Consider the following 21,896-nt stretch of genomic DNA (forward strand, 5'->3'; position numbering starts at 1 on the left):
TGTAGTACTAGAATTTCGACTAGAATGGGGTACGTTAATCGTTTGCTTGGGACCAATAGGCTAGTCAAGTAGTGAGCCAATTTAAAATCGTTGGTTTCGTATTGATTGTTGTTTCAACTGAGGTCCGCTCGCTTCTCGTATAAATGTTCATCCTGTATTCGGGAGGAGCATCATCTGATCGCAAAACAACCATCATCCAGTTGCAGCTATCATTCGAAAAAGCGATTTCGGTTTCGATTTGAATGGTCTGAGTTTTCATTCGAACAAAGGATGATGTTTTGGTACAGTGTAGAGAAAAACGATTGAACGTCAAAAAGGTCTATGCAGATACATCGGCAGTGAGCATGCATAAGGGCGTAAACGCGATGATCGATTCTCTTCGTCTGTTTTCTCTTGTGTTAATGTTTTTGATGAATGTCCGTTGAAAATTAGTGCATGGTGTTTGACGGAGTTGACCAATGATGCCATTATTGCAAAATGATTTTTATATTTTAATTTTAATTTGGTTCAGAGTTTCTACCACAGTTAACACCTCGTACATCATTTTTGCTTAACACAATAAAAACAACCATAAACAAACAAAAATATCCATCCCTTAAAGCACGCCGTGGACCCTATTTTCCAACTTTCCTTCGCAAATATTAACAATTAACAACGCCATTGACGTCAACATTGATTCCGGCATCACTGCCAGTCAGATTGATGTGATCCCTCTGTCCTTTTTATTCTACGATTGCTACTGTCAAATCGGCCAATCAGCAACTGGCTCGGATTTGACAGAAAATTGGCTCAAAATCGCTACCCGATTGTCAAGTCCCGTCCCAGGTGTTAATAACTCGCTTGGATTAACGTTTCTCGGTGCGTTTGCTGGAGCTGGTGCTGTTATAGTACTGCATTGAACAAATTCTTGAAAATTGTTTCGCTTAGCTGTAGTAATGCAAAGAGAAAACTGATGAAGAGAATCGCTTTTATGCATGTTCACTGTCGACATTTCTGGCAGACAAGGAATCAATTTTGACAATCACCTTCGCGAAAATCGGCCGGTGATCAAAAGAAAGATTTTGGAACACTGAGCCTGAGCATTAGACTGATGCAAAATTTGAAATTTAACTTCACGGTGCTCAAACGGATCCTGAAATTTCGCCTCCCAAAATTTGAACTCATATATCACGCGCATCATTTGATAACGGCACAAAAGCTTTTGTAAACACACTTTTTAAGGCCCTTTACACGCGAACCGAAGTACGCTCACGCAAACCTACAACATCATTGAAAAGGGGCAACTCTCACCTTTCCGAAAGTGGTATTGGTTTGCGTGGGCGTACTTTGGTTAGCGAGTAAAGGGCCTTAGAAAGTTTGCTTACAATTTTTTTTTTTTTTAATTCTTTATTAAAGAGATTTTTAGCCTTAGGCTAGTTCATCTCTAATTTTTGCTTACAAATGCTTTTGTGCCATTATCAAATGTTACGCTTGATATCAATAAACTGACTTGGCACAAACCTTATGAATTTTATGTGGAAATTACTATGAGAAAACAATTTTTTTTTATTGATTTCTATCTCAAAATTAACCATTCCAATCTCTGCTTTTATAATTGGTAACTGTGCTTCTAGAAAATGTTCTCAGCTACAACTACAACGATCAAATGTAAAGAGCAAAAGTTTGATGATTCAAGTCACTAATGTCTTATGTTCAGCAGGCAACATTGGTGTTTCTAGCGCGTAGAATAGAGCACAAAAATCATGGCTACTATGTTACACTGCAGAAAACAGTGTTGCCCACAAAACAGCTGCATGATCCTACCATAAGATTATCAATCTCTTAAACAATTATTGTCTATTTAATTTCGCGTTTGCTGAAAAACGATCTTCTGCAAAGTTGTAGCTGAGAAAATTTTCCATAAGAATTGCTATAGATATTTTTACAGTGCAATAAGGCTGCCCACGAGACAGTTGCGATCAGCTGACTTTATTATTTACCAAGAACTTTTAACAGATCACATGTTTTATAAGAGACGCAAGGAGAGAATATAATAAAATCTGGTTGCTCAGCCAACAAAGTCATTTGGTCTGCATGGTTTGGCAACCCGCAATTTGGTGTTTACTTTGAGTGACTTTTAATTTGAGCGAATATATTTTTAATCATTTCGGTAGTATCGGTATTCAAACGAAGTATTTGACAACACTAAGTGAAACCAAATATACTTCATTGGAGCTGAGTACTGCGAACTAACTCAAAATGCTTGTCATCTGGGAGCCGAGTCAAACTGTCAAACGGGAGCCAAACATTCAAAAGAGCTCAGAAGTCACGTAGGTAGTTACTGTTTGAACCACAAGTAAAGGTGTTGCCACCTACTGAAAACAAATTAAGACCCCGGCGTAGTGGTTAGCATCCATACCTCTCACGCCAAAGTCACGAGTTCAAATCTCACCCCCGGACAAGTCACGAATGACCCAAGAGCGTTAAAGTGACTATAATTAAAAAAAAAAAAAAAAAGAATTATAATTATGAAACTGTCGAAACATCAACCTTAGTAGGCGGATAATGTATGCGTGATGCTCGAAAAAGTGTTTTTATTTGATATTAATAATGCCAAAACTGGGTTGCTGAAACAAGAATGTAATGAAAATTTATAAGAGTCATGTGAGCTTTGTGGGCAGGTGCACTCCCATCACCATGTATACGTTATTTTTGGAGCAGAGGAGGAGGAGCCAAGAGTTCATTTGACAGCATGTATATACAATTTCGTGAGCTGTTTCAACAAAACAAGATTTTCAAGATGTTTTCTAGCTCACTTGAAAAATAAAATCGGCTGAGTTCACAGTACTCAGCATCGGAGGGGACATTTTGTAGAGCGTTGCGCAAAATTATGCAATCTGTGGTTCGGCTTCCTACCGTGTATGAATGAAATCTCGATTTTTTTTTCGAATGGACGTATCTGCTTTTGTAAACAATGTATTTGCTCGTCGATTTAGCTTAACTGGTAGCTCACCCACGCATGCACTACCTGACGGTGGTGTCAGTATGCGTGGGTGAGCTACCAGTTACGCTCAATCGACGAGCAAATGCATTGTTTACAAAAGCAGATACGTCCCTTTAAAAAGTAATCGAGAAATCCCCTTTGAAGTCTTTTACCAAATTCACTATCTTGACAGATTACACTGGAAACGCCTTGATCAACGTTACAGGGCCTGTGTATATGTTTTTCGTTGCACTGGAGTGCACATTTCGTGAGAACATAACGAAAATGCATCTGGTGAATAACAATTGATAATTTTACATAAATATTTGCTTTTTGACATTGAGGGAAAACATTAAAAAATCTCAAATGATTTTACTTGTGCTTTACAATTGCAGTTTTCATACGCAAACTTAATTATAACCACGTTTGACGGTTCGATTGGAACTTTTGGGTTCAGTCTTCGCGCTTCTCTTATCGTCCCTGTTTATTCTCATATGAATTTCTGCTTTGCTTATGTTTACACTATGCACCATTATGACCAGATCACTCACACACTCTAGATTTCTAGCTGTCAGTTCCACTGAGAAACGTCTCTTGGATTACCTTATATGGCAAAATGTTAGAAGACAATGAACAACTAGTTTGGATTTCCTATAGTAATTTCCATGTAAATATCAAATGATTTGTGCCAAGTCAGTGTCTTATAAAATGCGCTTTAATTGTGGGACGTTAATAAGGACCTGATTTGGAACCGATTGAGCACTGTGGAGCAACAATTTTAAATTTTGCATCAGTCTACTGAGCATCCATCTATGAGTGAATCAAAGCAAAAGTTGACATCATGTCAAAACTCCAACTCATACAGGTAGCTGGTATGGAGCTTTTTGACGTTTGATCAGTGCACACTGCTGATCCATTTAAATCGAACGAGTGCGATCAAGAGGGAAACAGATTAGTGGGGAAAACAAACCGTCCATTCATCCATGTGTGCTAGATAGAGAAAGACGCTTAAAACGTCAAAAGGTCTATAACTGTGAAGATTGGTTAGTTTACCTAATTTGAGGGTAGAAAAGGGTTCAGGATCATTAGAGCCTCACTACGATGATCGATTATCTTTATCGATTTTCTCTTTACATTATTACAGTTAAGTGAACCAATTTTTCGATTTTTTCATTCCAATACAGTGAGTAAAAATTTATATTAGCATTGCATCTAGGCTCTTATGATTCTGAGAATGTGTTCCATTTGGTGAATTTTCACTTAAATTTGCCATTTCGAAAATTAATTAGGATGTTCGAAAATCCCTCTGTTGTCGATTGGCCGATTTTCGAGAAGGTTTTGGTCAAAATTGATTCCTTTTCTGTCAGAAATAAATCTGCTGGAATAACAGGTTTATTTGAAAATTTTCCATCTGTCAAATTTAAGTGAAAATTCACCAAATGGAACACAGCCTGAATGTTAAATATTTCCGTTTTAGGGAAATCATTTCATCGCAACTGACAGCCACAGCATGCTATCCAGCTTTCCATGCTCGGTAATGGCGGCCTGTTTGTATGAATAAATGTATGCTTCACTGTGCTTTTTGAAACTAACTGGAGGGCGTATGTTGTTCCATTTTCTTCTGTTCCTGAGAGAGAGAAAAAGAGGGGTAAAAATCCGAACATCCAGATAGTGTCAAAAATCACAGTGAAGGATACATTTATTCATACAAACAGGCCGCCATTAACGAGCATGGAAAGCTGGATTAAAGCTGATAATCTGAAGCCAAATGATGATTTTTCTCTGAATTGGCAATATGATTTTTGTTTATCAACACTGTGAAGTTAGTCAACATACAGTAAACTTTCCATTGGTCGGTGTTGAAGGCACTAGAGAGGGTCTAGTATAAGAGAGGAGACTGGCTGGTTTTGAGCATAACGAACTGTCAAAGCCAGAGCCAACCGAACAGCGACTATCTTGACTGCCTTGGCAGTGTTGCTAGAAACCACCTAGGCATCCAGCTTTCCATGTTCGGTAATGGCGGCCTGTTTGTATGAATAAATGTATCCTTCACTGTGCTTTTTTACACTATCTGCATGTTCGGAATTTGACCCCTCATTTTCCCTCTCCCAGGAACGAAATAAAAATGGAACAACATACGCCCTCCAGTTAGTGTCAAAAAGCACAGTGAAGGATACATTTATTCATACAAACAGGTCGCCATTACCGAGCATGGAAAGCTGGATAGCAGTTTATTTTTAATCTGCTCTTCTCTTATAATTATCTTTATACCTCTCTAGAAGGCACTATGATAACACTAAAATATATTAGATGTAGAATATGCCATACCCTCTCATAGCCAACAAGACTATTTGCGGGACTGCAGTTCAATCCACAACACTCGATTAGATCACAACGTTGATCGACAATGAAACGGAAAATGAATCAAATTATACAACTTGTTGAAACAAAGCGCTAGTACAAACATGTGCAAACAGATAAGCACGCAACGATCACAATTTCACAAAGAACAATGATATTCAACAGTTCAAAAACAGCACGCCACATGCCACAAACAACAGGGCAGCGAATTACCATCACAAATTGCAATTATCCTTTTTTTTATTTTTCATTTTTAATCAAACACAATCATCAGCTGGCACACGAAACGTCAACAACAGCAACACTACACGATTGATCAACTGTGAGGTATAAAATGTAACAAGTTCAAAAAACCAAAGAGTAAAACTAATAATCACAAAACGAACGGGGAAGAAAACTCCAAACGGGGAAGAACAGACTCCAAAAGTACACAGCGGAAATCAACAAATTGAGGTTTTAAATAAAATGTTTATTACATTCGTAAGGCGATTGCTTGCCAAATTGCAGCGCTATGAATATACATACGAAAAGCTTGTCAGTTTGTTTTTTAGTTTCACTCGCTATTCAACAAATATTTGCATATGTTTGTATTTCTTCGGACGGGTGCTAGCTTCCGTCGCCGGTATGGATCATGGCATATTGGATTGACGCAAACTGGCACCCAGCCCTAATTAATGTCTGTTGTTCTGTTCTTCGATTGATTGTAGAATGAGTGTTTAGTATTTGATTGCTTTTGAAAATCAATGCCAAAATAGATCGAAAAACAAAGTTCACGAAAATCATTCAAAAAATCACGCAACGGTGCAAAATATGTGTCTCTTGAAATCAGCTTGTAAGGCATGGGGAAAACGGAACCAAAAAAGTTCGTTAGTTGAAATCAAATTCAAAAGTGAACTGTCAAAAACCAAATCGAGTAACTGTGTGTCTTTGCATGGGGGGGTAATGCATTATTTCGCTTAATTGCGTAGCGGCCAGTGTTGCCAGACTATACCTACGTTTTGATTGTATCTCAAAGTCTAAACTTTTGGTTTGCTGAAACTCTGGTTTGGAATCGACGATTGGTGTCGGAAGCTCGATCGTTGTCGCTTCCACTTTGGCCACCTAAAAAGGGGGATTCGATTGTTAGAAAACGAATTCTCTTTTAAAAAATGGGTGAAACGAACCTCCGGGGCAGTTATCACAATTTCTCCTGGTCCACTGAGCGTATCGCCATCGGTATGAAGCGCTTCCAGTTCCTTCGTCCTCGTCAGTGCCGGCGTCGACATCGGCGCCCAGATGTTCGTCTCCACCTTGAGCACCGTCGTTTGGCTAACCCTGTCACTGCAAAACCCCCTAATGTTTGCGGGAAAGTTTAACCGTTAATTCACACATTCAGACTGACCATAAGTCAAGATCCAAAAAATCCAATCATACATGAAATTATACCTCTCAATCGCACTCTTGTTGATGCCCACTTCCTCCTCCTCCTGAGTGGCATCGGATGGGGGCGTGAGGTATCCGGCCAACCGGAGACCCCGATCCCGCAGAGCGATGTGTCCGATGCGAAACGATTGTCGAAAGCTCGCTCTAGCGCGGTCGACTGAAAGAAAACTGCGGTGGTGAGTCTGCAAGGGGTAAGAAACCGGAATAAGAATGTACAGTGCTTACATTTACTCAACTTCACCGGCTCGATGGGGTCCGGGCTGGTCGGGTTCGTCAGGTCCTCGAAGTTGATGATGAACAGCGAGATGTCATCGACCTCGGACCGGATCGGGGCAATCACTTCGGAGCACAGGAATTTCGTTCCTGGAAAAAGGAGAGATGGAGGAAATTGTGGAAATGGTTATAGTTTGGTCGTTTGAATCAATGCATTTTTTAATGATATTGAACGGGGGTTTGAGGAACTGCTAAGAAATAATTCGGGAAGTGTCGCAATCCAAATGCTTGAATTGTCCATACTAACGAGGTTCGGTTTTGACTTCCGGCCTCGACAAATTGTTCCCGTTTTTCGAAATCATGAAATTTGAGCATGGAAGTCATTAATAATCAATGTTCGAGAGTAAACAACACCCACCCAGGAATACAACACTGGTGTTACACCACTACCGGGGTTGATAAATCTTATCAACCAATATTGAGTAAACAATTACCAACACATGCTAGTTGTGATCGGGATCCAATTCAGAAGAGCACTCATTGGGTTCTAAGGCTGTGTTCCATTTGGAAATTTTCACTTAAATTTGACACTTCGAAAAGATGTTCATAAATCCCTCTGTTGTTGATCGACCAATTTTCTAGAAGGTGTCTGTCAAAACTTATTGCTTGTCTGTCAGAAATAAGTCTGCTGGAAAAGCAGGTTTATTTGAAAATTTTCCATCAGTCAAATTTAAGTGAAAATTCACCAAATGGAACACAGCCTGGGGGAAAAGTCTGAAGTGGTTTTGGATAAACGAGGAGGAAATAAGCCGAGAAAACTAGCGAATTAAGGAAAAACGAATTGAACTTTTATTGAAAACGTGTTTTACTTTTTGTTTATACTTCTTGATTGGCGCAGTAGAATAACTCACAGGGGCGTATCAAAAATAGGGGCAATTAGGGTACTGTGATTACACACTTAACACCCCCTGTTTAACCACAGTAGTCTCCAGTCCCAACCTGGTGCGGAGTCCTCTGAAGACGGTAACCGGTAGACCCTTCGTCATGATGTCCGCGTCTTGGTCTTGGTCCGAAGAACGAACTTGATACTCCTCAGCGATGTGAATGGTATGGGGCTTTCGATTGAACATCCAAGATCTCCAAGCATTCTCTTCATCCATACGAACTGACACGTGGCTGTACATAACGCTGCCAGTTCTGCTTCGGTGGACGATAAGGCGACCGTTTGCTGCTTGCGTGTCAGTCAGCTCACGGTGCATCCGTACACCTTACAAACACATCCCGTTACAGATCGCAGGTCTAGATTATTGTTCGCCCAATCTGCATCGGAGGAGACTTCCAATAACTGTGCGTTTGGCTGCTTCCGGTAAACTGAACCAACATCCAGCGTTCCTTGGACGTACCGCAATATTTGCTTCAAATAGTTCCAGTTGGGACATGATTGGAATTAGCTGAAATAGTCGATGACCGCCGACAGATTCGGTCTAGTAGTGAGTGAAGCATAAATCAAACAGCCAACGGGCTTCGGTTACGGCTTGTCTGTCCTCTGTTTCTCATCTCCCTTACTCAACTTCAAGCGATGTTCAATCGACTTGAATTCGCTCATCCCGAAACGCTTGAGTAAACCCTCCATATACTCCCGTTGACTTATCTTCAGCACGGCCAGCTGTCGATCATCATGCCTAAGAACTGCTTGACTTCACCAGCATCCGTCTCTTCAAACTGCTCCGACAATCTTTTCTTTACCATCTGTAGAAGCTGCAGTGAGGGACTCCAGATCCAAATGTGTAGAGGCATTGATCGTTGGCACTACGAACGAAAAGCAACTGCTCGACGAACGATGAAACTTTTCATTCCATGTCCGCAACGCTTGTTTCAGGCCATAAAGTGCCCGGTTCAACCTCCAAACAAGTCCACTCCCCTGCTCAAACCCGTCTGGTTGAGCCATGAAGATTTCCTCCTTTAGCTCGCCGTTCAAAAACCGTTTGCAAAGTATCCATCTTCGCAACAGGAGAGTAGGTCTCACCATAATCAAAACCTCGTTTTTGGCTAAAACCTCAAGCGACCAGTCTTGCTTTGTACTTCGTGCATCCGCTAGATTCACCGTGCTTTACACGGAATACCCATTTGCACGAGATCACCGAACGTCTTTCCGGTTTCTCAACAAGAGTCCAAGTGCTGTTACGCTTCAGCGAATTCAGCTCGTCTTCTATTGCAGCTTTCCAATCCTTCCAGTGATCACACTCCTGCAGCTCAGCGATTGTCCCTGGAATTTGATCAAAGTAAATAGTTGATGTGCAATCCATTTCGAAATCCTGATGCCACGCAGGGTCACAGCGGTTCCGCTGAGGTCTACCATGTAGCTCGCTCTCAGCTTCCTCTGGCTCAGACTCGGTAACTTGTTCCTCAGACTCTTCCTCTTCCTCGAAACATTCGAAATTCCCGTCGGATGTACCCTTTTCCGCGTCCGCTGATTGAACACTGACTTCGTCATCTTCATCACCGCCTGCAGAAACGCGGATAAACTCCACCAGGTTGCCTTCAACGAAATCGACATCGCGTGCAACTACAATCTGCTTCTTCACGGGATTCCAAACTCGGTACCCATTCTGGCGATATCCCAGCAAAATGCCTCTCCAGGCTTTCGCGTCTAGCTTCCGTCGCAGTTCATCCAGAACATGAACGAAAACCTTGCTACCAAAAACTCTTACCTTGGATACATTCGGTTTCCCGGACTACCACCGCTCGAACGGGGTTTGCTTCATGCTCAGCGAACTAGTGGGATATCTGTTAGTCAGGTAGGCCGCTGTCAACACAGCTTACCCCCAGAATCTCTTTTCCGACACCTGAATCCTCCAACATTGCCCGAACGAGCGTGCGGTTTCTCCCGTTCGCTCACGGCATTGTGCAGATGTAAACACCCCATACCCAAGTAACATTGCAAGCTTTATGGAGGATTTATAGCATTCTACAAGTCTAAATCATAGTCTGCAGAACCCTTATAAAACCAAAGTTGTTACTTGGGTATGGTAATGTTCATTCCCGATACCATGCCATACTGAACCATCTGCTTTAGACAGTTCTCGTTCAGATGGCCGAACCAGAGGTGCAACAGTTCCGAACTCTTCCGAATTTGACCTCACACGACAACAAGGCTTCACCGTTATTGTGCCCAACCGAGTAGAAATCAAGTATGTACAACTTTTCGCGACGAGACGCACTCGCGACGACTTCGGATCCTCGATAGACTTTCGCTTTCCCGGACTCGAACACCACACGCATTCCGGCTTTTTCCACCTTCAGCACCGAAAACCGAAATCAATCTGTTTCCCGTCAACGACCGAAATCACTTTCACAGTGCCAGTATGTTTCGCCACTATCGTCTCACCGTCCTTTGCTATTGCAATCTCGACCGGTTTCTCCAAGACAAACTGCTATTCCGTCGTCCGCTTCGGCAACGTAGGCTTTAGACTTTTGCTGCTTCTTCTGACTTACATGCTTTTTTCCGATCGAAGCAATCGATCTGCTTATGCCCTTCCCTCTTGCAGTGAAAACAAATCAGCTTCTTCTGCTCGACTACATCTGATCCGGAAAAAGCTGCTTCTCCGCTCTGCGATGGAACCAATTCCATACCTAGCCGCTTGGTTTCTTCATCCAGCAATCTGCACTTCACAAACTCGAGCAATAAATTCTCCTCGGGCATCGTCTCGAGTGCCGTTACAATTCCGGAATACGAAGACCGGATGTGGCAAACCACGTCCAAATCCTCCAGAACAGCCAGTTGAACGATATTCACGAACCAGCTTATCAAAGTGGAGAAAATGTTGTTGTAGTTTTCCGCCTTAGAACCACAGTTGCAGCATCTCCCGCTTCAAATGCATGTGGCTTGCAATGCTACGGTGCTCGAATACTCGATACAAGGCGTCCCAGATATCCTTGGGGTATTGCTTCCCTTGGATATACTCCAGCTGCGAATCATGAATCCTTGAAACCAAGCAAGGACTTGCTTCTGCGGTCTTTCTTCGTACGCTTCTCCGATTTCTTCGCCTTTTCCGCTTTCACCTCGTTCGTGTCGTTTGCCAGGACAATCAGGTGTATTGGATTGGATTCAGGTTAAGTTGGGAACTATGCCGCTAGAGGTGCTTCACTTGACGGGCGTTATAATATATGGAACGTTGGACCCTTGTTAGAATATTTCGTGATCCTGGCCATACAGAAAGTTGCTGTCTTGAGCGAAGTTGTTCAGGTGACCAAGTCCTTTTGGGTGGTTCAGAACTCTTTCACTACGCAGCGCTAGTGTTCACACGAGCTTCCTGTATAAGCTGTATCTCAACATGCTGGCCATATAGAAGGTTACTGTCTTCAGCAAAGTTTTTCAGGTGATCATGTCCTTTTGGATGGTGGCCATAATAGTTCAAAACTCTCTCACTATGCGTCACTAGCGTACAAGTGAACTTCCTGTATAAGCTGTATCTCGAGAACCTGGCCATATAGAAGGTTACTGTCTTCAGCAAAGGGGTTCAGGTGACTAAGTCCTTTCGGATGGTGCTCATGGTATTTCAGAACTCTCACACTACGCGGCGCTAGTGTGCATATGAACTTCCTTAATATCAGAGTTGGTTGGAAATGCTAATATGAAGCTTTAGTGTGATGATTTATTAGCTAGAGAATGATCTTTTTAGAAGAGGGTAGGTGGATAGTTCCGTTAGAGTACGGCAGTATGAAAATTGTATAGAAGTTAATATGTTATGTCTCGAAAGCTTGTCCATATAAGATATTGCTGTGCAACGTGAGAACAGAAACCGAAAAAGAGATGACGTGTAGAGGCTGGAAATCGATGTCAAACGCCATTTTGGAATCAGAGATGACGGCCATCGGTTCGAGAAAAACTGTTAAATACGCTACAATATAGATATTTTTGGAAAGGAGACGACGTGTAGAGGCTGGAAATCGATGCCAGACGCCATTTAGGAATCCAAGATGGCGGCCATCGGTTCAAGAAAAACAGTCAAATACCCTACAATACGGGTATTTCCGGAAAGGGGACGACGTGTAGAGGCCGGAAATCGATGCCAGACGTCATTTTCAAATCCAAGATGGAGGCCATAAGTTCAAGAAAATATAAAATTCCGCAATATGGGTATTTTCGGAAAAGGAACGATGTATAGAGGCCGGATACCATTGCCAGACGTCATTTTGGAATCCAAGATGGCGACCATTGGGTCAAGAAAAACTGTCAAATACACTACAATATGGGTATTTCTTGATAGGGAATGACGTGTAGAGGCTAGAAATCGATGTCAGACAATATTTTGGAATCCAAGGTGGTGGCCATCGGTTCAAGAAAAACTGTCAATACCCTACAACAGGATTTGCCGGGGATCTTCCAATATGGAATTTTTCTCGATTTCTGCTGAGATTTTCTTTAGACATTCTTTCTTATCATTCAGGCCTATTCTGTGAATCGTGTGACTCTCTGTCACTAGTGCAGTGACAATAATCACCTTTTGCACGCAATAATTTGATTTGCACGGAGAGTCACCTCACACGACGTGATTTTTGTCACCTCACTAATGCAACTTGTTCATCGCAGAGGCCCCGGTGTGATGTGTGGCCTTCCGATCGCTCAACTGTAAGACCTTACTGAATTTGGAAATTTGACTCGCTGCACAGTGAGTTTCGGCGCACTCAGTGGTTCCCGCTTGACGACCCTAAAGCAATTTGCTGTTTAGCAAGATCCTCGCAAGAGCCTATGGGATTAACCAACTACAACCACAGGGTGCTGCCTGCAGATGCAAAGCATATCTGAATCACGCTTTAAATATATGAATATATTTGCAATCTGAACTACTAGTAACATCTACACTAGACTTTTGAACAAATTATGGACAAGCTAGCAGTAGTAATAATTGTGCAATGCAAATTTCTGGAAATTCTTGCAGGGATGGCTCTGAGTCCGCACTAGGTACTCAACGTGTCGATTAGATGACCGTCGATCATCTGTTCATCCGTTCGAGTTCTTTGTTTACTTTAGATCGATAGAATTTCACATGATGTTGGTGACCTTTTCTTCCTCCATCGATCTGGCTACGACTTCGTTTCTGCACACCTGCAAGGAATCAGTAATTCAAATTGTCATCGAGTCAGAATCTTGTGGAACGGTCGAAGTTGACACACTTTGGCCCACAGCTAAAACTCTTGGCACAGATAACGGTGTGCAGAGTTGAATACCCCTTAACACGACCACCTTTTATCTAACAGGCTTACATTGTCAAGTATCGCCTCTCTGCGTACTTTGCAACGAGTCCTAGCGATTTGCCAACCAGTCCAAAACACTCACTCTTAAGTCAATCACTAACAAGTCCGATACCACCTAACGACTCCCCATCGTCTCCAAGCTATTCATCGTCGCAAACCACCGGTGCATGGTATTTTCCAATATCTGCATATTCACCCATAGCTTATACTTTCCCAACTTCCCCAACTATTCAACAAATTTCCTTTGCATATCGAGTAGCAAAACCTACTTTCTTTAAGTTCAATCGTTCAATCCATTTCGTATAGATTTCGTCAAATTGTCTAGCTTCTCATTATTCACCAATTTGCAATAACCAGACCAATTTGACAGATTTCAGATGAGCTACAAGCCTCAAATAGCTTCAGTAGAGTTCTCTGAATTACACTAAACATCTCAAAAGTGTTCTGCATACTTCATAGAAGATCAGATAACTTCAGAGAAGTTCTACGAACTTGACTCTGCTACCCTAAGTAAAGTCCTTTGCATTCTGATGAAGTCTGCCCTTCTTCAGAGTAGTTTCACAAACTTTCTCTTACCAATTTCCTGTATTCTGAGTTGTGTGAGATATTAAGTGGCTTGCTGTCGTGGTGAAGTAACATCCTAACTAACAATTTTAGCAGCAGACTAGCCTATACAACCAAAAAATGGCTTATTCAGATACTTTTTGTCTGTATAACCCAAGTAACCAAAAGTTCTGATAAAAGGCTATTTGTGGCTTAAGCAGCTTGGTTGAAGGTGATCTATAGAATTCTAAGCAGCCTCATTTTCAAGTCGTTATAAGAACTTGAAAGTTCCGGTACCCTAACTGAAGAGCATTCTAAGCAGCTTCTGGTGGAACTTGGATGGAACTTTTAGAAAATAAATTAAAAAAAAAAAAGGTTTTTTCTAAAGGCAGGTATTAATGTATATTGATTTATCAGCATTAGTAGTAGAATTGGAGCTGTTTGAAGAATTAAACCCAGTCCTTCTGCGTGAGAGCCCCAACACGAACCGCTACGTCATCTGAGATATATTCAAGTGAGCTGTTGTCCCGCCTGCTATTGGAGTTTTCAGTGCCAGCTGACTAACTTGAATACGAAACACAACACCTTGATGAATTTTAAATTGGTGTTTGCCCGCATGGTATTCCAACACACTTGTGGCGCAGTGGCTAGCGTTCGTAGATCGCATGCTGAATACACGGGTTAGGATCTAGAAAATTTCTCTTCATTTTTTTATGTTTGGATAGAATGTTCATGCACTGCATAAATATAAGAATTATGATTTATTCGGGCCATTGATCATTTCATATTTACGCACATTAAATTTTGTTACTAATAAAGACTTGTGCAGATTGCTTCATGTGGCTTGACAGTTCTGTCGGAACTTTATTTGAACTTTATGGAACTTGAAAGTTCTGTCGGAACTTTATTTGAACTTTATGGAACTTGGAAGTGATTTTAATCGTTAAATGTGGAACTTTTGGTTAATTGGGAAGCTAGTATGTAGCTAAAATCGTGTGTTGGGATGTCACCTCAACCTTAGGCATGATATTTTAAGATCACTGAAGATTAAACGTGAAGTTCGCAAAATTCGGAGAAGTTCTCAGACATTTTTGACGGTCGAATAGTTTCTCTGAAGTTTACAAAACAACTACGAAGTGCGTTGAACTTCTTTAGAGTTTACAATACTTCATTGAAAATCACAGAACTACTCCTAAGGAGCATTTAAGAATTCCTATACAATTTATGAATGATCTGATAACTTCAAGGGATGTTCTCTGAACTACAATCAAAGCTCTTTGAAGTTCAGGCGAAATTCTCTGAACTCCAAGGGAAGTTCTCTGAACTGAACTGATGTTCACAGAACTTTCAACGAAAAGTTAACAGCCCTGCTCTGAAGTTAAGAGTACTTAAAAAAATCCCCAAAGTTCACAGAACTTCCCTGAAGTTCACAATCAAAGTTCCCTAAGTTAAAGCAATTTCCGACTAGAAGTTTAGAGAACTTTATGCGAGTAGTTGAGATCTTCCGAGGAGCAGTTCAGCGAACTTCTGATGATATGTAATCATGCGACGAGAAGCTCAGAGAATTTCCGACAAGAGTATCAGAGAACTTCCGGCGAGTAGTTCAGACATTTTCCGAAGAGAAGTTCCGAGAAGTTCACAGCACTTCATTCAAGATCTCTGAAGTTCCGACGAGAAGTTCTTCAGAGAAAGATCGATCTTGACGGATCGATCTTATTTTCGGCTCTAAAATCGATCCATTGATTAAATCGGAACCAAAGAATTGATCTTTGGTAGATCGATCTATTATGATTTTTATTTTAATACGCTTGGTTACGTTGGTACCCCAAGAAATTCATTCCTTTATAATATTCAATTAAATTTTGTCGTGACGCCGCGTAGTGTGAGAGTTTTGAAATAACATGAGCACCATCCGCAAGGACTGAGTCACCTGAACAACTTTGCTGAACACAGTAACCTTCTATATTGCCTTCTATTGGTTCTCGAGATACAGCTTATACAGGAAGTTCACTTGCACACTAGCGCTGCGTAGTGAGAAAGTTCTGAACTAATATGGCCACCATCCAAAAGGACTTGATCACTTAAACAACTTCGCTGAAGACAGCAACTTTCTGTATGGCCAGGATCGCGAAATTTTCTAACAAGGGTCCAACGTTCCATATATTATAACGCCCGTCATAAGTAATATAAAAGTGAAGCGCCTCTAGCGGCATAGTTCCCAATTAAACCTGAATCCAATGGCACAGGCTTGTTGGTCTAACCCACTACAACAACTTTGTCCAAGACATTATATGGTTAGGTATTGAAACAAATGAGATAATCCATTGAATTAAAAAATACGATGTTCATCATTAAATCAAGCTGAACAAGGAGGATGCAAAGAGAAAGCAGACGAAGCGAATCTGTCAATATTACTTAGGACCTAATGCATTCTTCAACATCAGGTACAACATTGTCCCATTGTCCCAAACACATACTACTACCCAGGAAAAGCACGAGGATCACCGGTTCCTCCCATCAAATCGCATCACCAAGAGTGCTTTCAAATGGACACAGGTGGTTCGCCTCGTCCATGTGTCTGTGAAATGAATGTTGCATACAAGTTCTCTCTCTTTCATATACATACCTACACGTTACGAAAATAATCATCAATTTAAAGAGACCAACACTGTATAACACACCACCACATGCTGGAAATCACGCGAAGACGATCATCGCTGTTTGTTTGTCCAGCAAACACGCTCGTCGCCATCTGAGCGTTGGTCTCGCTGCTCGGTTGGTCAGTCGTGAGTGGATAGTTTACGAAACCGGTCGCGATCGTCCGCAGCTCGATCGTTTTTGGTTTATCAACGCACTTGCAAACGAAGCGATAAGTAAGAAGAGTCTGCTATCGCGTTCGGATTTTGTGTGATAAGTGTTGCAAATCCCCTATCAGCAAGCTGAAAGGAGCTGGGTCAGACGGGAAGGATTCTCAGAACTGTTTTCGTTGTTCGGGTGAGTGTGTGCGTGCTGGAAAAAAGTGCGTTTCTTTATCAAGAAGATGATCAGCTTGAGTTCAGGAGATCGAAGTGCTCGCTCATCTGTTTATGTTTTCGTTTTCTCCTTCTCTTTCGCTTGCCTCCAGGGCCTATCATCGGTCGTACTGAGCGCGAGACGTAAGATGTGAGCAGCATTAGCAGTATCAGTATCAGTGCTAGTGAGTCGAATTAAAACCAGGCGCATTCGAGTAATCGAGGTTCGTACGAGGAGGTCACGAGAAAGGTGTTCCTTGTCGTAGGGCGTAATCTTGCACGATGTCGTCCTTGATGGTTCGTTGTTCCTGGCGGAGGCAGAGGCGCCTGGAAGGGATTAGAATGCTTGTGCTGATGCTGGTGGTGATAGCGGTAGCGATCAAGGTGGAGGGCGTTCAACGAACTTACACAGTTGACGAGCTACTTCAGAGTACCTTCCCAACAGGGATATCCAACGATATAGACATGGATCCGTGCAAGTCGAGCGGATTCATGGGTGATATTGCACTGCCCAATGTGAACTATGAGAGTGAGTTTCATAAACAAAGACTGAAGCAGCGGCAGGAGGAGGTGGAGGAGGAGAGGTTGAAGAAAGAGATCGAAGAAGGGCTGCAGGTAGAGGCAGAAGGGCTTACCACGGTAGTAGCACCTGTTCGGTTGAGAGGGCATCCTAGCGATAAGAGAAGTGGTAGTGAGCTCGTGCGACAATTGCAGAAGATGAATGAAAACAAAAATGTAAAATCCAGGAAGCGACACAACAAACGTCGAATAAAGGATGATAATCGTGGCAAAACAAGGGAGGTGATTGCCACAAATGTTAGATCAGTTTCTAGGAAAATAGGGCAACAGAGCAATGATCGTAGATCGAGTGGAATAGGTAGGAAAAGGAGTTTAAAGCACAGGAAAGCAAATACACCCCGCAAGGTGCGACGATCGAGAGGTAAACAAGGCGATCGGGTGCTGCACCGATCTACGCGGGCAGCTACGGCAAAAAAGGAGCGAATTTGGGACTTTGGAGTGATCCCCTACGAGATCGATGGCAATTTCAGCGGTTTGCACAAAGCTCTATTCAAACAAGCCATGCGACATTGGGAGAACTACACGTGCATCAAATTTGTTGAACGTGATCCGGAGGTTCACCCAAACTTTATCGTATTTACCGAACGTCCCTGTGGATGTTGCTCGTTCGTGGGCAAGCGAGGCAATGGACCTCAAGCGATATCGATCGGTAAGAACTGTGACAAGTTTGGAATCGTGGTTCATGAGCTGGGCCACGTGGTGGGATTTTGGCATGAACATACACGCCCGGATCGCGAGGATCACGTTGTGATCGAGAAGCATAACATCATGATCGGACAGGAGTACAACTTCAACAAACTCACTGACGATGAGGTCAATTCTCTGGGTCAACCGTATGACTACTACTCAATCATGCACTACGCAAGAAACACCTTCTCCAAGGGAACGTACTTAGACACGATCCTACCCGTAGACCTTCCAGGACAAAAGCGACCGGAGATTGGTCAACGGTTGCGCTTGAGTGAAGGGGACATCATTCAGGCCAACCTGCTGTATAAATGTGCCAAATGTGGTCGAACATTCCAAGATCACTCCGGGTCGTTCACTTCACCCAGCTACCACTCGAAGATACCTCCTGCCGATCCGGAACGGTGCGAGTGGCGTATAACGGCAACCCACGGGGAGCAGATCGTGCTGAACATCACCGATCTGGATATCTTCAAATCGGAAAACTGCCGAACGGACTACCTGGAGATCCGAGACGGGTACTGGCACAAGTCTCCTTTGCTGGGGAGATTCTGCGGATCGGGCCGTAACAGCAATCTGATCGTGTCCACCGGAAGTCGCATGCTGTTGAATTACGTAACCAGCTTCCGGCAGGCCAGTATGCGAGGCTTTGCCGCAAACTACGAAGCGATTTGTGGTGGTGACATCAACCTGGAGAACGGAGGTCGACTGGAATCACCCAACTACCCGGCGGATTACCTCCCGAACAAGGAATGTGTATGGAAAATTACAGTGCCGAAGGACTACCAAGTAGCGATCAAGTTTCAGTCGTTTGAGGTGGAGAACCATGATAGTTGCGCGTATGACTACGTCGAGATTCGTGACGGTGATTCACCGGAGTCCAGGGAGATTGGCATATTCTGTGGGTATAAACTTCCTCCGGATATGCGATCGTCGGGGAACACCATGTACGTCAAGTTTGTTTCGGACGGGTCGGTGCAGAAAGCTGGGTTCTTGGCGACTCTGGTCCGGGAAGTAGACGAATGCGAAAGGATGGATCACAACTGCGAGCACGACTGTATCAATACGCTCGGTGGATACGAGTGCAGTTGTCAAATTGGCTACGAACTGCACAGCGATCGTAAGTCCTGCGAGAAGGCTTGTGGTGGGATTCTCACACAACGGACCGGAAGTCTTGTGTCACCGTCCTTCCCGAGGGAGTATCCGGCGATGAAGGACTGTGCGTGGGAGATTGTCGCTTCGCGACAGCACAGGATCACCTTGAATTTCACACACTTTGACTTGGAAGGGAACGTCCACTATCAACCTTCGGAGTGTGATTACGATGCTGTTTCGATCTACTCGCGCATCGGTGAGGAAGCATTGAAGAAACACGGAACGTTCTGCGGTACGAAGCTTCCTCCGGTGATCACGTCGGAGAGTCACATTCTTCGGCTGGAGTTCCGTTCGGATAAAACTATGCAGAAGACCGGCTTTGCAGCGGTCTTCTTCACCGACGTAGACGAATGTTCCGTGAATAATGGCGGTTGTCATCACGAGTGTAAGAATACGGTGGGATCGTATGAGTGCTTCTGTCGAAATGGCTATATTTTGCACGACAATGGCCACGATTGCAAAGAAGGAGGATGCAAATTTGAAATCGCCACCGCGAACGGGCAGATCCTCAGTCCGAACTATCCGGATAACTACCCAGCGAAGAAGGACTGCATCTGGCATTTTACAACTGCTCCAGGTCACCGGATCAAGCTGGTATTCAACATTTTCGACGTTGAGTTGCACCAGGAATGCGCGTACGACAACGTCGCTATCTACGATGGAGACTCGCAGGAGAGTCACACCTTGGGACGATTCTGCGGAGCGAAGCTCCCGCACCCGATTTCCTCTACATCCAACGAGATGTACATGGTGTTCAACACGGATGCAAGCGTACAACGGAAAGGCTTTCTCGCTACTCACTCAACCTCCTGCGGAGGCTATCTGCAGGCCACCTACGATATCAACCACTTCTACTCACACGTTGGGTACGGCGACGTAGTTTATGACAATGGCATCGACTGCGAGTGGACCATCGAAGCCGATTCCGGTCGTAAGGTCCAGTTGACCTTCCTGACTTTCGATTTGGAAGAGGAGAAAACGTGTTCGTATGATTACGTGGAACTGGCCAGTGGATTCGATGATACCACAAACGGACAGCTGCACGGTAAGTACTGCGGTAATCGCCTACCGCCGGAAATAATTTCCATGAGCGAAGTCATCGTGGTGCGGTTCCGTTCGGACGATACGGTCGGGTTCAAAGGCTTTTCGGCAGCGTACGCCGCCATCAGCCCGTACGACGATGAGGAACTGTCAACGGCCGAGGAGACGTACGAAAGTGCGGAACAGGCGGCACCGTTTGCCGGATCGTTACGAAGCATGTTCATCAGTCAAGATGAATACGACGCAGATGATGACGATAATGCCGGGGAAGATGATGCGGATTACGCTCCCTACCACCACAGAAATAAAGTGCAATTAGGGGTACTCAACGGGCTGGAAACGACTCAACCGGCAGCAGATTGATCAATTTGTGCGTGGAATACTCATTTAGTTTATTGATTTGAAACGACTATAATGGGGGCAGCGGCACTGGATGCGAATGGATGGGTGGAAGGTCGACAAGAAAATCAAGTTCAAACTCCAGTTCCTAGGTTGTTCAATTTGTGTGCATTGGAAGCTTGCTTCTTTGTAACATAAGAAATGCAATATGTTTACTTTTAGGTTATGAAATTGAATAGACTGAAATTAGTTGTAAATACATACGGTAGGTAGAATGAAATTCATTTCGCATTCCAGTTGAGAAAACGGCCTTATCGGATTTGTGTGAACAATGGTGATTCACAGGAATCAAATGGGGTTTTCGGTTTTGAATTCCCAGCATAACCGAATAATGATTGCGCTGCTCGGAAGGCTTATCAGTTCTGAATAATAAAACAAGTTTGAAACAAAAAAAAATCGCCACCAATTATTTATTCCGTTGAAAGTCCATGATAGTGATGAATGATTGTTGGTGATTGGTGAAAATTTTCTGGTTGGTAACAAATTGTATGCTTCGCCACGCATTGAAGGAAGTGATTGTATTTTCTAGTTCTAGATTCGTTGCTCAGGTCCTGTTAAATTATGTTTTTCTCTTGCTTCTCAGTAGCTGCCTAGACCTTTATTTCGAATTGAACTGCCTTCAAGGAGAAAAAAATACTACCCAAAATTAGAGTTCTTTTTACTTAATATTGAGTTCAGCCTCTCACTTGCACTCTTCAATGTTGTCAAAAAAGGAACGAGAGGTTCAACGCAACGATATAGTTCAGCCCAATAAGTTACTTTTTGAGTAAATTGCATATTCTCAAATTTACGCGAATTAAACTTAACTTTGGGTAGAATATACTAAAGAGTAGGTAATTTTGTTGCTGGTGTAAAATGGAAACTACTTTAAGCGAATTTCTCAAATTTGGGTAATTGGGCTGAACCCCGGAATTGAAGGAAAAGTACTAAATTTTGGGTAGTTTTTTATCTCCGTGTACACGGCGAATACTACTCCTCTTCTTCCCCAATTCTAGCAAATAAAAAAAACTATGAGCATTTATGATGGAACTTATCAATTTTAACGTTTGAAACATACACGGCGAATGAAAACGACCCAAATTTGAGTTTAGTTCACTCATAATCGCCAAAAGTGCAGGAACTCAGCGATGATTAAATTTTGTCTCATGGTTTCCTGTGGAAAACCTGAAAAAAATCTGCCGGAAAATGAGGAAATTGACGAAATTTTTATTCAGTCTCGGAGTAGTATCAATTGACTGAGTGAATCCAATCTTTACTTTTCTCAA

General features: G+C 42.8%; 2 protein-coding genes across 2 annotated transcripts in view; one reads left to right on the forward strand and one right to left on the reverse strand.

The window, feature by feature from the left end:
* LOC135708171 (potassium voltage-gated channel subfamily H member 4-like) overlaps window positions 1-21,896 on the reverse strand; it is a 205,885-nt gene that overhangs the window by 24,783 nt on the left and 159,206 nt on the right. Inside the window, exons 4-8 of the mRNA XM_065230172.1 lie at window positions 6,987-7,108; window positions 6,737-6,927; window positions 6,487-6,655; window positions 6,319-6,424; window positions 5,800-5,832 (exon numbers count right to left, since the gene is read on the reverse strand). Of these exons, the coding sequence (XP_065086244.1) occupies window positions 5,800-5,832; window positions 6,319-6,424; window positions 6,487-6,655; window positions 6,737-6,927; window positions 6,987-7,108 (621 nt within the window). The remainder of the gene's footprint in view (window positions 1-5,799; window positions 5,833-6,318; window positions 6,425-6,486; window positions 6,656-6,736; window positions 6,928-6,986; window positions 7,109-21,896) is intronic.
* LOC135708119 (protein tolkin-like) lies at window positions 16,537-20,983 on the forward strand. Its single transcript, XM_065230065.1, has 2 exons — window positions 16,537-16,753; window positions 16,884-20,983. Exon 2 carries the CDS (start codon window positions 17,053-17,055, stop codon window positions 20,593-20,595), a length of 3,543 nt encoding a protein of 1,180 aa, XP_065086137.1. The 5' UTR covers window positions 16,537-16,753; window positions 16,884-17,052; the 3' UTR covers window positions 20,596-20,983.

Source organism: Ochlerotatus camptorhynchus, unplaced genomic scaffold, assembly GCF_037179485.1.
Source record: "Ochlerotatus camptorhynchus isolate MF236.1 unplaced genomic scaffold, CSIRO-AGI_Acam_v1.1 ptg000328l, whole genome shotgun sequence".
Lineage (NCBI taxonomy): Eukaryota > Metazoa > Arthropoda > Insecta > Diptera > Culicidae > Ochlerotatus > Ochlerotatus camptorhynchus.